At 39.4% G+C, this 13,662-nt stretch overlaps 1 protein-coding gene across 1 annotated transcript; it reads right to left on the reverse strand.

The window, feature by feature from the left end:
* Positions 1-115: 115 nt before the first annotated feature.
* LOC111567528 (uncharacterized) lies at positions 116-7,818 on the reverse strand. Its single transcript, XM_023268708.3, has 4 exons — positions 6,973-7,818; positions 6,791-6,871; positions 5,380-5,564; positions 116-4,926 (listed from the first exon to the last, which is right to left on the reverse strand). Exons 1-4 carry the CDS (start codon positions 7,058-7,060, stop codon positions 4,045-4,047), a joined length of 1,236 nt encoding a protein of 411 aa, XP_023124476.1. The 5' UTR covers positions 7,061-7,818; the 3' UTR covers positions 116-4,044.
* Positions 7,819-13,662: the final 5,844 nt, after the last annotated feature.

Below are 13,662 nucleotides of genomic sequence, written 5' to 3' on the forward strand. Positions count from 1 at the left end.
AGCACATCGCATATACTTTAGAGCTGTTTGCTTTGAGTTCGAATGGCTTTCTACTGTAAAGTTCATTATTCCACAAAGGAACACAGGTTGTTTGGCAAGTCAACACTAACAACTGTTGAGTAGTACATCTGTTCCTTTAATATTTCAACAGTACAAATTAAATTCTGATTAAGAAACATGACATGAGAAAAACATTGCTTCACATTTCTGAACATTGTATTCATTGAGAACATTCTGGGCCACTGAGAAATCACCTGAGAGAACAAGTTAGAAAACCTATTCAGTTTGATATGACGACTTTGACACAGAGCATTTACAATAAAAGATAAAAACCAAAATCTGCTGATTCTCTGTCTACTACAGCACCTCATATGAGCTCTAAAACATCCGTCGAGAAATATATCATCTTTTTTAGTCTCATCACCATCTGCATTAACAAAACACGGTACTGTGCACAAATGACTAGCAAATATATCACAGCAAGGACCACTGTACACAAATGTATGTTCATACTTTTTTTGCTCAAAATAAAACATCCAAAAATATTCAACATTTTACAACATATCAAGAAGTTAAAATTCATACAAAGTGTGCAAATGTCACCATACGGTCAAGAGACAACTCCAAATGAAGGCACCATACTTTTAGCTTCCACTCCTACCACACCGCTCACATGAAATGTACTGCCAGGGAATAATGTCTCAGCTGTTGGATTATGCTGTACAACTCATTCGCACTGAGGCTGCCCATTCACTACAGAACTGTCAAAATAAAAAAGAAATGCAGAAAAAAAATTAACACAATGCTTTAATGCTCCATGTGGATGCAATTTCTTTTCATTCAAGTGAAAATTCACCAATTAGCTAATGTCTGTCTGGCTAACGCTCTGTGCCAAAAATAATTTCCTATTTGACCATACAGGTATAATGATTGGGTCATTACCAAAAGGCCAGACAAGACACAAACCAGGACCAACATTTTAACAACTAGCTTGCCTCTTTGCTCATCAGCAAACACATTTAGAGTAATGTAGTGGCAAAACTTAAAGGTTCAAGAGAACCATATTAATGTGGGATAACAAACAGAGTAAAGGGAAAACATGAACCCTTGATCCCTATAGTGAGGACATCTGAGGCTCCGCTATGCTGCTGTTTCTCACCTGAAACCAGGATCAGAAGAGACATGTCTGTAATATACTTCCACATTGTGGTGAAAAGCAGGCTGGACAGGAAATAGCATTGCACAAACAAACAAAAAGTAGTTTTAAATTTAAAAAAAAAAAAAGATCCTCTTTATATCAAGATTCATCCAGATGTGTTTCATTATTTTAATTTCACTGCTCTCACCTGAACTAACTAAATTAAGGGCAGTCGGTTCATACAATTCATATAATCTGGAGTGAAAATGAATTTTCAAATAACTGTTTTGACAACATCATGCTTGAAGAGTAACTATGCCGAGCCAACTATGCAGGTTTGCTTATATTCTCACAAGTATAATCAGATTGTCTGACACTATGTAGATTAACAATATATCAATTCATTGAGACATATTTAGAATGAAAGATAATCAAAATAACTGTCAGCTGTACCCCTAGTTGGCACTGAATGCTTGACGAAAAGTTGTAGTTGAATTATGTGTGACTACATAACAAGAAAAGCACTCAGAGTGCAGTACTATGCCAAGACTGCTCAGTCGTATCATTTCCGACATAAGTCCAAGAAAGTCTACAGTGGTGGATTTTTAGTAGGATCACAATCATGTGATCGTAGTATTCACTTATCATAGTTATAGTGATGATGTGCCGCTATCTCGCAATGATATGGAAATCCTTAACAAATCTGTGGATCCACACTAGAAGCTGCATCTCTGCCAAAATCTAATCACTTGGTCTTTGTGTCATTTCTGACCTTCCCTGAAAATTTCATAAAATCCCTTAGTCCATTTTTGAGCAATGTTGCGCACAGACGGAAAGACAGATTAACAGAATGAAAGACAAACGTACAGCGATCGTCACATAACGCCGCCGCATTCCGTGGCGGAGTAAAAATGACTGTATTAGGAAACTAAAGGTCCGTATTAAGACAAAAATGTGGATTATTTTCACTGACTCGTTGCCTTAAGCTGCTCATTCAATGCAACTGTGGTAACTGTAAAATGTGCAACTGACAATTGTTTCTCACCATGAGTGCAAAGTCATCAACAAGCCTCAAAAAACACAAACTAACAAAAGGAAGTACTTTGCATTTAGAACAACCATGGGAGTAGTGCAAAATCATCTCTTGCCATGTAAACCTTGAACGCAGTTCAGTGGCACGGATATATTAATACTGAAGAGATACACATCATCCAATTTCACTGCATATGCTAAAGTTCAGATTCAGAGCCACAGTCAGAGCACCAAACTCATTTTCCCAAACGAACTGCCTGAAAATGGGGCTACAGTCTTCCTCACAGAGGACGTCTAGCCATTCATCTTCCATCAAGTATGACCTCAAAAAACACACAAACAAAAAAAGAGCAGCATGAAAAGGTCACAAACAACAGACACTGGTCAGTCTTATAACATATCCAAAAAGCGTATCAATCCATAATGTAGTCAATTGTAATAGCTCCAGTGGTGACAAATTGCATGTCCACCAATCTTAGTATCTGCAGCAAAATTTCAGCTTTATTTCAAGAGAGTTTAAAACCAAGTCCCTATTTTATCCAATTACAACTACAATATCCAAATTAACATTGTTCCAGCAAAACAGACGTTTATGAGAAGAAGAAAAAAAAACAGACCTCCAAACAAATGCTGCCCACTTACTTCACCTTATTGTGAGATGCTTGCAGATCTTTGCATGTGTGAGGTGATGGCAGTTCACAAATAATATTGGAAAAAATCTTAAATAGATCTTGAGTGTCTGCTCTTAAAACAGAATTCAGGTTCAGCAGCAGTAAAGCCAGAGATCCCAGTCTCTTTGCATCGTCAGATCTCCCAATATGTTCACAAATACAATGCAAGCTGATACAAAAATGTTCTGCATGCAAGCTATATGTCACCAACATATTTGGTGAAAAGCACTCAGTGTAAACTCAACTGTGCTTGAAGAAGTCCAGAAAGTTTTTCCTTTCCAGACTTATGTAGAATTTCAACTCTGGTAAGGATTTTGTCAAGTTTTGAGAGTTAGGTAATGTCATGAAGTCAGCGGCCGGCAGTGACCAGGATACCAGCAATGAGGCAGATAAAATCATCCTACAGAGACTCTAATGTTCTGTGTGGGAGGATTCCAACAACTGGAGCACACTTCGAGATGTCATGCTTGATTTCTAAAAAGTTACCTTTGTTCAGAATTTATATGCTTAAACTTTTCTTAAGCCTGAAAGGCAATTCCATACCTGCAGCAGTATATTTGTGCATCAAGACATAATCACCCAACTGTCAATTCTATACCGCACTGACTGCATGTAGATAATCAGCACACAATGGGTATCATACATTAGTTTGGGATATAATCTAAACCAACAGTGGCCACCGTCACCATTACTACTCTTCAACATAGTGCTAACTCCATGTGCTCTACACACAGTTCTCCAAGACGCATTTGTTCCAAATGTGAACGAGGCCGCAGACTAATGCAATGACGAATTTCCCACCCTGTACTGGTATGACATCAATAATCTCCTGAGATCACCCATTAAGAAATTCCCCTGATATAGAACACCAACACAACAGCATGGCACAGAACTGAAGCAGGACTGTATCACTATACAGCAAACACTATTAAATTATTATACAATGAAATTGAATTCTATTGTGAATAAGATCAGTGAGGATGGAGGGGAAATTACAGCCAGATCACATTTACAAGTCTGGGGAGGAAATACATCAAATTTATAAATTTACAACCATTGAACTTAAGTGGTGACAATAATATCCAGTTGTCCAGTCTACAGGGAGAGGTACAGCTGCCCTTGGTTGTCTTCAGGAAAATTTTCAATACCATGGGAGGAACAAAGAAAGCCTTGAGCAGCAACCACAAATATTGGAAAAGTGAGTCAAGTCCATGCCACTTTACGTGAAATGGCCTGTTTGAAGCATTCTGGGTCGACATTGCCACCAGGCCGTAGCGCTGTCTCCAGGCTCACCAGCACATTTTGGTGGCATTCTCTGATGTTGACCGGGTACTTGGCTCTCAGTAGCTCATAGGCAGCAATCAGCCTCATGTTTTGCTTCACCATTAGATACTGGATGATACATGTCGGTGCCAGAGAGAAACCATCCCGACAGTGGACCAGGACACGCTTTCTCTTCTCAGTGGAGGCATTGATGCATTCGTTGATGTCCTCAAAGCAGCGCTGCTTCAGTGCCGGGCCATCACCCAGAGCATCTGGCACATCTCCAATGTCCACTTTGAGGCGGGACCAGCTGTGCCGGGCACCACGGGAGCAGGTGCAGGGTATGAGGCTGAGAGTGGGGCCCGGTTCACCCGGAACACTACTCATGTCGATGATACTGTCGATGTTGTTGCGGCACAGCGTACGCCCATTGTACGCTGCATTCAGATTCCCAACATAGATGTAGTCTGTCACCTTAGAGATGACAGGTTCGGAATACTGGAAGTGCTCCGGGCCGCTGGGCTTGAACTCGGGCGTATCAGGGCCCCTGGCTCCGGCCGGCCCTGTGGCAGCTCTCCGACTGTAGTTACGCAGCTTCTTGGAGCCAGACCGGGACGGAGGATTTGAGTCGGACTCAGAGCTGCTGTTCCAGGGAGGAGAGAAGAGAGAGAAGCGGCTGGAGGATTTGCTCTTGTTGAGAATCTCCACCGGGCTGGACAGACCAGAGCTGGATGCTGTAGTTGAAGCAGAGGCGCAGAAGAGGGACGCTCGCTCCAGAGAACCTGTGCTGCTGGCAGCTCCTGCACTGTGTGCCTGTTCCATCTGCAACAGACAGACATACATCTGACATGTATCCAACAAAGCACTATCCAGACCTAAGGATTTCATGACCCGAGCAGTTGAGCAGTTGAGCTGTCAACCTGTCGTGTGAATTTGAGTATGGCGCATGGTATGGTTTTGAAAGCCAGAAGCTAAGAATTATTGAAATCTATGATTGGCAATCAGTTTTTGCTTGAAATAAGATCAAAATAAATCACCAGAAAATAACAATAAACAAGTCCCCTTACAGAAGTAAGCCCATGGAAATGGAAATGTAGTCTTTATGACCCTATCAATATGACTGCCTTAACGCTTCACTCTGGTAGCTTCTGGACAGTAAAGTGGCTCAGTAATCAAGAGGAATTTCTTGTGAGTTAACATGGCACAGTGTTTTTTCAGGTTTACTCCTGACTTTTGCCAAGGACAGTGCAGATGTCTGAGTGTTTGTGGACATACCTGGGCTTTGAGGTTGTTCTTCCACTCCTGCGTCTCCAGAGCCTTGAAGCGTCCACTGCTGTCGGAGGAAACAGACACACAGAGGGGTCGGTGGGCTCTGGGTGGGAGCTGGGGGGTGAGGGCCACGGGGACGGGCCTTACATCGGCGTGCTCACTCCTACTCATCATTAGATTTGGACAGGAACCTGAGACAACACAGGAGAACGTGTCTGACATCAAAAGCTAAATAACAGAAGAATTTGTTATATCTGGACGATACGTGAGTATTATTCACTACTAACAGCTAAAAAAGTGTGTGTTACACTAATCAGAATGGCTATTTTAAATCAGTCATTATGGGCCTATCACAGATATATCAATAATGGCATATATAGTATATCGTCCGATATGTGCTGATATGAAAACCTTTTTCAACAGCAGTTTACAAATGGTGTCAGCACAGTTTGTCCAGAAGAGCTCAAACAAATTCCATTGTTTACAGTACTTTCATAGTGTTTAGAAATGGCAATTTAGTCACGGAAATATACCTAATCTGTGCAATTTGTTGCCATGTAAAGTCGCAATGGTTTCTCCTCTTTTCTGTTTTCACCACGTGTGCGTGTGAGTGAGAGAGAGTCTGTGTTTTAGTTCCATCGCACACACAGATCAGAGGAGACATGAGAAAACATAACGTTACTCAAATTGATGACAACTTAAAAAGCCAGTGTTAATCCATCTATAATCAAAGACAGACACATCAAACGTCTGAAAGTCACACTAAAATAACGTGAGGTTTTTTTTGGTTTGGTTTGTTTTTTTAGCGCACCCTTCCAGATTCAGGTTGGGTCATACATCTGCAAGAATGTTTAAATTGGTGTTACATGTCAAAGTGATGTACACACGAATGACAGGATCCAAGGTTTCTCAGCAGAACATGGCTGATCCATGTATACATAAAGAATATTGACCAATATATTGATATTGCATTTTTCTTTATCCCATATGATCAGCATCAGTCCCAAAAATCCAGTGTCAGTCAGGATCTACCAGTCAGTAGTTATATACCCAAAGCATGAATCTGCTGTGGTCGCTCAAGATTAGTAATGATAATAAAGTGTTTTTTTAGAGAATGATAGGGATAACTTTGAGAAAACAAAAATTCTTAGTTTTATGACTAGAATAAAACACATGAATGGTATAAGGAGGAACTATTCCAATATGCCCCGTTGCCATTCAAATACTGTCATAATTAGGCCTCCATTTACAGGTGGTCTCAATTATTGGCAGTATCCTTTTTTTTGCAACACCTAAACATATCCATCTAAACTGTCAGATTAAGAAGCATTTTCACCATGATTATAAAAAACAACAACAACAAAAACCGCAGTTTCAGGTGGAAATTACAGTTTTGTCTGTGGAGGATATCACCTACCAGCACATTCTGAGCGGGTGATGGATTGAATCTGCAGAGTTTTCTGGGTTTTCAACAGGCTGTGAAGAGTTCTCACTATACCTGTAGATGAGAGGTCACCTTGAAGTAAACTGAAAACCCACACAGGTGGCTCAAATGTGACCATTTAGTTTGGAGATGACATTTAAAAGCACCAGTCTTACCGATCTTTCCATTCTGCTTGCAAAGCACCTTTTCATTCAGAAGTTTGTGTGCACTCGGGTCTTTCTTCCACTCTTCTACGGCGTCCATGTTCCGCTTCCTGCTGACAAAGGCACATAACCCCAGCTCATGTGGCCCGTCATCTTTTGCAAGCCGAGCAACACTTCAGCTCCATCTGACAGACATGACTTCAGCTGTTCGCGTTGTACACTGTCTCTGCTGCTAGCATCACTGGCTAAGTTAGCTGCTAACGGTGTGCTAACTAAGAGTTAGCCAACCAGCCAGCTGGCTCACTGTGTGTGAATAATGTTGTTGAGCTGGTGGAGGCTATGGTCGTCAGTAATTTCCAGCGGTTATGCAAGGCTGCAACAAACTAAAGTATTCACAGCAGAGGGCCGGAGCAACATGATGACTGAAGTAGTTCACTACCGTCGTCTCTAAAATTCAGGATGTTAGCTTGAACGATAGCAAGCTAACCGCCGTTAGTTAGAATAAGTATCCGCTGTTTAATGCTCGTACGGCCGCTGCAGCTCATTAGCATCAGCAACAATTACAGCGATATATTGCGTTTGTCAGTTGCTCCGCTACACGGACGAACGTCAGTGTCAAACACCACAAATGTGGTAATTTATTTGGAGCCACTGACTAACTGGCTGGTTCCCAACTAGCACCGACAGCCAGCAGCATCACCACCGTGGGCGCGAGCCCGACCCCCTGCCGCGCGGACTCGAATGCGGCTGCTAATCTGTGTAAGTTCTGCCCTGAACGCAGTCTGACAGGAGATGTTGTACTTAACAGCCATCTGCAACCGTTGAACAAGACTGTATGCGATTGCAATGAAACAGATAATGTTTGAAAACCTCAACGAGCGTCAAGCAACTAAGTGATGTATAAACTTCCTGCAAGGCAAAATACGGGACACATCCCGTTTACTACTGTGTGTTTGATTACTGCTGCAGCTTCACCCAGGTGGGCGGATTGAGTCAGTTTGACAGAGAATTCAATCCGGGGAAAAGGTAATTATTTTTAACAAGCTCAGTTCGCATCTGTAATAATGCAACAATATGATTTTGTCTTTTTATGTTTTTATATACATCTTTGGAGTCTAAGGCAAATTGTACACATGCGTCATTCCAGAATTGGAGGACATTTTACGTCCCACCCATCAAACTTCAAATAATACATGTACAAAATACTAAAACTTGCAGTTGTGTAAATGTACTTGTCCTGAGACCAAATCAAAAAAAAAAAAAAGAAAAATCTAGGAGAGAAGAATGTTTGAAAATATTTTTTAAAAATACCAAATAAGCCTGGAGTTCCCCCTAAAATGCCATTTTCCCTTGTCCCACCCCGCTGGTGACCAAATTCTGTCTCAGATAAAATAGTTAAAATGTAAATCTCCTTTTTCTGGTATAATCTTTTCATTGATGTGTCTGGTAATTGTGGGAACGTTTTTTAATCAATAACATTTTAAATAACAATAATCATGCATGGAACATGTGTCCCACAACAACCCTGTTAGCATAACCTTTTTAGCTGGTAGAAGAAGAAGAAAACAGCAAATCACATGATATGCTGGGATTAACATCATCAAACTGTTTTCCAAAGAATGGGTAGAGCAAAGCTATGTCCTCTCTTCTATTTTTCATATTTTCATAACATTGTCAGCCTTGATTGAATGTCTCACCAAACCACACATTGTCAGGATAAGACAAATTCTTTTTCCGTTTCTTTCCTTTTTCCATCAGTCAATTTGTCCGCTGGGTCAGCAGTAATAGCTTCTATTCCTGAGAAAAAGCTAACATTAGCATGGATTAGCAACCATGTTGTTGTGATTAGAGTATAGGATTAGCAAACAACAAATAAAACATGTATTAAAAATTGTGTCATTGATGTGTAAGCTGAGCCAATAAAGCCTTTGATAGTTTATTACCTATTATTGATGAACGTGTAGCAGAAAATTGTAAAAGAGAAGGTTTATTTTTCAAAAATTTTGAAGCCCAAATGTCCTCCAACTCTGGAATGACCCACATATAATAACAGATAAAACAGGGAACAAGCTTACAAGATCACATTGCTGAAGAAAATATGATATTAAGAGTGATAAAATTAAATGAATAAATACAAAATGGTAGGATATGACTTATAAAAGCACATTTGTATAAAAACGTATTTAGCAGAGCTCGCCTGGTAATAGCAGGGCCCAAAACTTTGGTGCCTTCACAATGGATGACGCCATTTTTACAATGCTTAAAACTATGCAGTAAATTAAATCTTTTTTGACAGAGATAATCATTTCTTTGTAATGATCAAATGGAATATTCAGCAAGTCCTGAAAAGCAACTATTTATTCTTTTTTTTCCTTTTTGCCAGATTATCTTAAAAAGACTCGATACCACAACAATATTAATAATCAAACACCCAGCTGTGCATCATGATCATTGTTTAATGTGTTGCAATAAATTATACAACTGATCATCTGGGCCCATACAGAAATAGTGCACCAGGAAGCAATGTGATTTATTAGATTTTTAATTTAGTCTAAGCTTTTACTTTTGCTATTTCGAGCCATTCAAGTGTTTTTTTTTGTTTGTTTGTTTTTTTTTACGTAAATGTCAGAAAAAAAACTTTTGTCCAGGACAACTTACATGTGTGTGTTATGTTCAAAGATTGAAAGATAAATCCTATCCTTACAACCAAACAAGCAGATACTGAAAAATACACCACTCATTCCACAAAGTAGGAGTTTCACGGAGGTTTCAGTGTTAAAGCAGCAGATTAATTGGTTTTAATGAAGAATTAAAAAGCTCAAACTGATTAAAAGTCTGCTGCATTAAATGATAGAAAAGTAGCAATAATAACAAAACAATTAATTTCTACCCTGTGCATGTTTATACATTATTAATAATCTACAAAGAAGCAAATCAAAACTTTGGGCTGATTTAATAACCATCAGTTTGTAAATAAAATGCTGTGTACCACACAGCTGTTTATTGTTTGTTCCCTTCGCAAAGAATTTTGAACTCAGCAGTGTTACTGGACCTGCCTTAGCTAAATAAAAAAATGTCTAATAGAAAAATCAGAGATGATGACAGCACACATTCATATTAGTAATCTAAATGATTCCTAAAATCTACAATATTAGCAAATGATGTCTAAAAATGAAGTTACAGTTCTGAAGCATCACACCATCAGTGTAAGGAATCTACTCACCGTGTGTGTGAAGCTGTTGTTTCTCAGTGTGTCAGCAGACTGACTGAAGCACCAGCGGCAGCTCTGTCTCAAAACAAATGTGTTTAAACTGATCTGGAGCCTGTTTTTCCTTCTCTTCTTCTGCTTCTTGTATTTTAATTGGATGGCCAGGCATCTCTCCAGGTTTCCTGGTAACACACCGATCTGCTGATGTCACTGCTCTCCATAATGAAGTGAGTGTATGTAGCTGCCTTTGTCAATAAGCAGGCAGGGAAATTCACAGGAGATAAGCCTGACAATGAAGACCACGTCTGCCATAATGTGACTTACAGTGATCAGGAAACACTCAGCTTCTCTGGTTCCTAAACTCTTATTAGATTACATTATTAGCCTATTACCTCAAATTATTGTCACTTTAAAGTTATTATTTTTACTGCACTGTTGTCAGATGTCTTTTGTTTTTCTCACAACCTATCTGCTAACATGGAGGAAGCAGAAGGTCTACTGATATATTTACTCCACCAAGGAACACAGCAGAATTATGTGGTGATCAGCTTTGGTTTGTCTGTCTGTCTGACTGTTCAGCAACATTACTCAAAAACGGATTAACAGATTTGGATGAAATTTTCAAGGAAGGTCAGAAATGACACAAGGACCAAGTGATTGGATTCTGAAGAAGTTGAAAGGATTGTTTCCTTATGTTAGTTACATATGAAATCCTGGAAGTCTGAATCTGAGATTTGAGACAGTCATCAGTACACTACAGCAAAACCTTGATTTTCACTTTTACTCTTTGATAACCTGGACAGATAATTTGACATACTGTATAAACATTTTTTATATCCCTTTCTATTATAATGACAGCTTTACTGACATGAGACGGGTTCTCAGAAGTAGTAAGAAAAGCACTCAGAGAGCGCAGTAATCTGCCAAGGCTGCTCAGTTGTTGTCTGATTTCAGACAGATGAAGTCTTTCAGAAATTGGTGGTCTGCAGTGGTTGATTTGTAGTAGGATCGTAACGTAATCATGTGATCATCGGCAGGCAACTGACGTAGCATCAGTCATAGTTACAGTGACGCCGTGCCGCTGTCACGCAATGATACTGAAATCTTTAACAAATCTGAGGATCCAGACTATAAGCCACATCACTGCCAAAATCTATTCACTTGGTCCTTGTGCCATTTCTGACTTTCCCTGAAAATTTCATCCAAATCCATTTGTCAGTTTTTGAGTAATGTTGCACACAGACAGATTCACAGATTAACAGAAGGACAAACGTACGTTAATCGTCACATAACTCCACCGCATTCCTTGGCGGAATAATTATTAATTGAACTGCTGCTGATTGCTCGACATTGTACATAAATTTTGTTGGATTTACACAATGACAAAGAAAAGCATCTGTCTGTCTGTCTGTCTGTCTGTCTGTCTATCTATCTATCTATGTATCTATCTATCTATCTATCTATCTATCTATCTATCTATCTATCTATCTATCTATCTATCTATCTATCTATCTATCTATCTATCTATCTATCTATCTATCTATCTATCTATCTATCTATCTAGTTACACCACTGATGTCAGTGATTAACACATTCCATGTTTTCTGGTGGTAAAGAAATACTCTTTTGTTGGTATTTTTGTGCCTTTCAATATTTTTGTCATGGCCTATTTGCTTGGTTATACAGTGTACATTAGATTAGACAGATTCTACAAAGCATTTCACAGAACAGGTATAAACAATCCCATTTATTCAGTTTGAATCTGTAGTCTCCTCTGCTCTGATGTAAAAATGAGCAAGCAGCATTTTCTTGGAAGGGCTGCGAGGTGACAAAGTGAAGAGAGGATCTTGTGTGATATGAAGCGTTGTGTGAGTGTGGATCGGAGGTTGTGTCGTGCTGCCATTGGGTGGGTGGGACATTTGCATTTAAAAGAGACTCTTCAAGCTCTTCAGCTCATCACTGTCAAGTCATGTGGTGTAGTTGGTTGTGCAAGAGGAAAGCTCCTGCTGTTAACTTTTGGACATCTCGGACTCCGTTTCTTAACCCTCGATTTTATGATTCATCATTTTATTTATATTTCATTTAGATGCATGAATAACACTTTGTTTTATTCACTGATTTTATAATGTTGACTATCTCCAATTTTCTTTAGCAATTAGCTAATCCCAGTCTATAACGTCACACATGGCAGCACCTTCATTGCAACACATTGTGATGCTACATTCACACAACACAAAAAACATGTTTTTTGACCTCCAACTGAAATAAAGTGTGATGAAATGCTTGTGGAGGTCCCCTTTCAGCTAAAATGGCTTTATATTTCAGCATCAGGTGCTGAGAGAGTAAAAATCAAACCCATCCTGGTTTGTGCTAGGAGAGCTCAGGGACTGTTTAATGAAGATGGCCTCTGGAGATCTGAAGCAGCAGGAAGAGCCATCTGCTGAACAGCTTAATTGCACTCCCTTCTTCCTTCATCTGTCAGGGGAAGAACTAAGCTCTGTCTTAGTGCTGTTGTCACAACTTCAGTCTGCTGCTGGTGCTTTCAGGAACCTCATCAGAACATGATTAGGAAGGGTGCCCTCCTCTCCAAAGGTTGTTGTCCAGGAATATTTGTGTTTCCAGCTTTCATGACCAAAGAATTTCAGCTCTGTAGCAAATAATAAGCCAATTTTTTAAGACACTCTACTTAATCTTAACTTTTTTCTGAATATTAGCTGAATCACCTCACATTTTAAAGTAGAAAAGATGTTGGTTTCATGGGCCAAATCTTAGAAGTTTCATCTGACAAAGTTCTATAATATTTCTTGAAAACAAATCTAAGGAAGGGACAACTAGAGTGTGATTGTTGAAGCTTGATACACTACCGTTCAAAAGTTTGGGCTCACCTAGACAATTTCATATTTTCCATGAAAACTCACACTTTTCATGTGCTAACATAATTGCACAAGGATTTTCCAATCATCAATCATTAGCCTTTCATCACGATTAGCTAACATCATGTATCATTAGAATACAGGAGTGATGGTTGCTGGAAATGGGCCCCTGTACGCCTATGTAGACATTCCATTTAAAATCAGGCGTTTCCAGCTAGAATAGTCATTTAACACATTAATAATGTTGGGACTGTGTTTCTTATTAATTTAATGTTATCTTCATGGGAAAAAAAAGCTTTTCTTTCAAAAATAAGGACATTTCTAAGTGACCCCAAACCTTTTGACGGTAGTGCATATCTCATTTCTGGTTCCCAAAAAGCTGCAAAGATGAGCAAAAATCTTGCTTGGTTTCAGCCTTTTCATGGAACTTATTAATAACAGGAAAAAAACATTAACAACACTAGACACCGTGTTGCAGTGGCATCACATCAGCTGCAGCAGCTGTCATGGTTAGGGCTAGATACGCTCCTGATTGCTGACATGAGTAATTCGACCACATCCATCTTTGATAGGTACACTACACTACAGAAATGTTTATGTTGCGTTTTTTTATTGCCCCCC

The sequence above is a fragment of the Amphiprion ocellaris genome, chromosome 3 (assembly GCF_022539595.1).
Source record: "Amphiprion ocellaris isolate individual 3 ecotype Okinawa chromosome 3, ASM2253959v1, whole genome shotgun sequence".
Taxonomy (NCBI): Eukaryota; Metazoa; Chordata; class Actinopteri; family Pomacentridae; genus Amphiprion; species Amphiprion ocellaris.

What these genes read in the sequence shown, in the direction of transcription:
- LOC111567528 (XM_023268708.3), bottom strand. Translation starts at nt 7,060, where the DNA reads ATGGACGCCGTAGAAGAGTGGAAGAAAGACCCGAGTGCACACAAACTT. An exon ending in CAAGCAGAATGGAAAGATCG is followed by an intron (nt 6,872 to 6,972) that starts GTAAGACTGGTG and finishes TCTCATCTACAG; the next exon opens with GTATAGTGAGAACTCTTCAC. An exon ending in CACCCGCTCAGAATGTGCTG is followed by an intron (nt 5,565 to 6,790) that starts GTAGGTGATATC and finishes GTGTTGTCTCAG; the next exon opens with GTTCCTGTCCAAATCTAATG.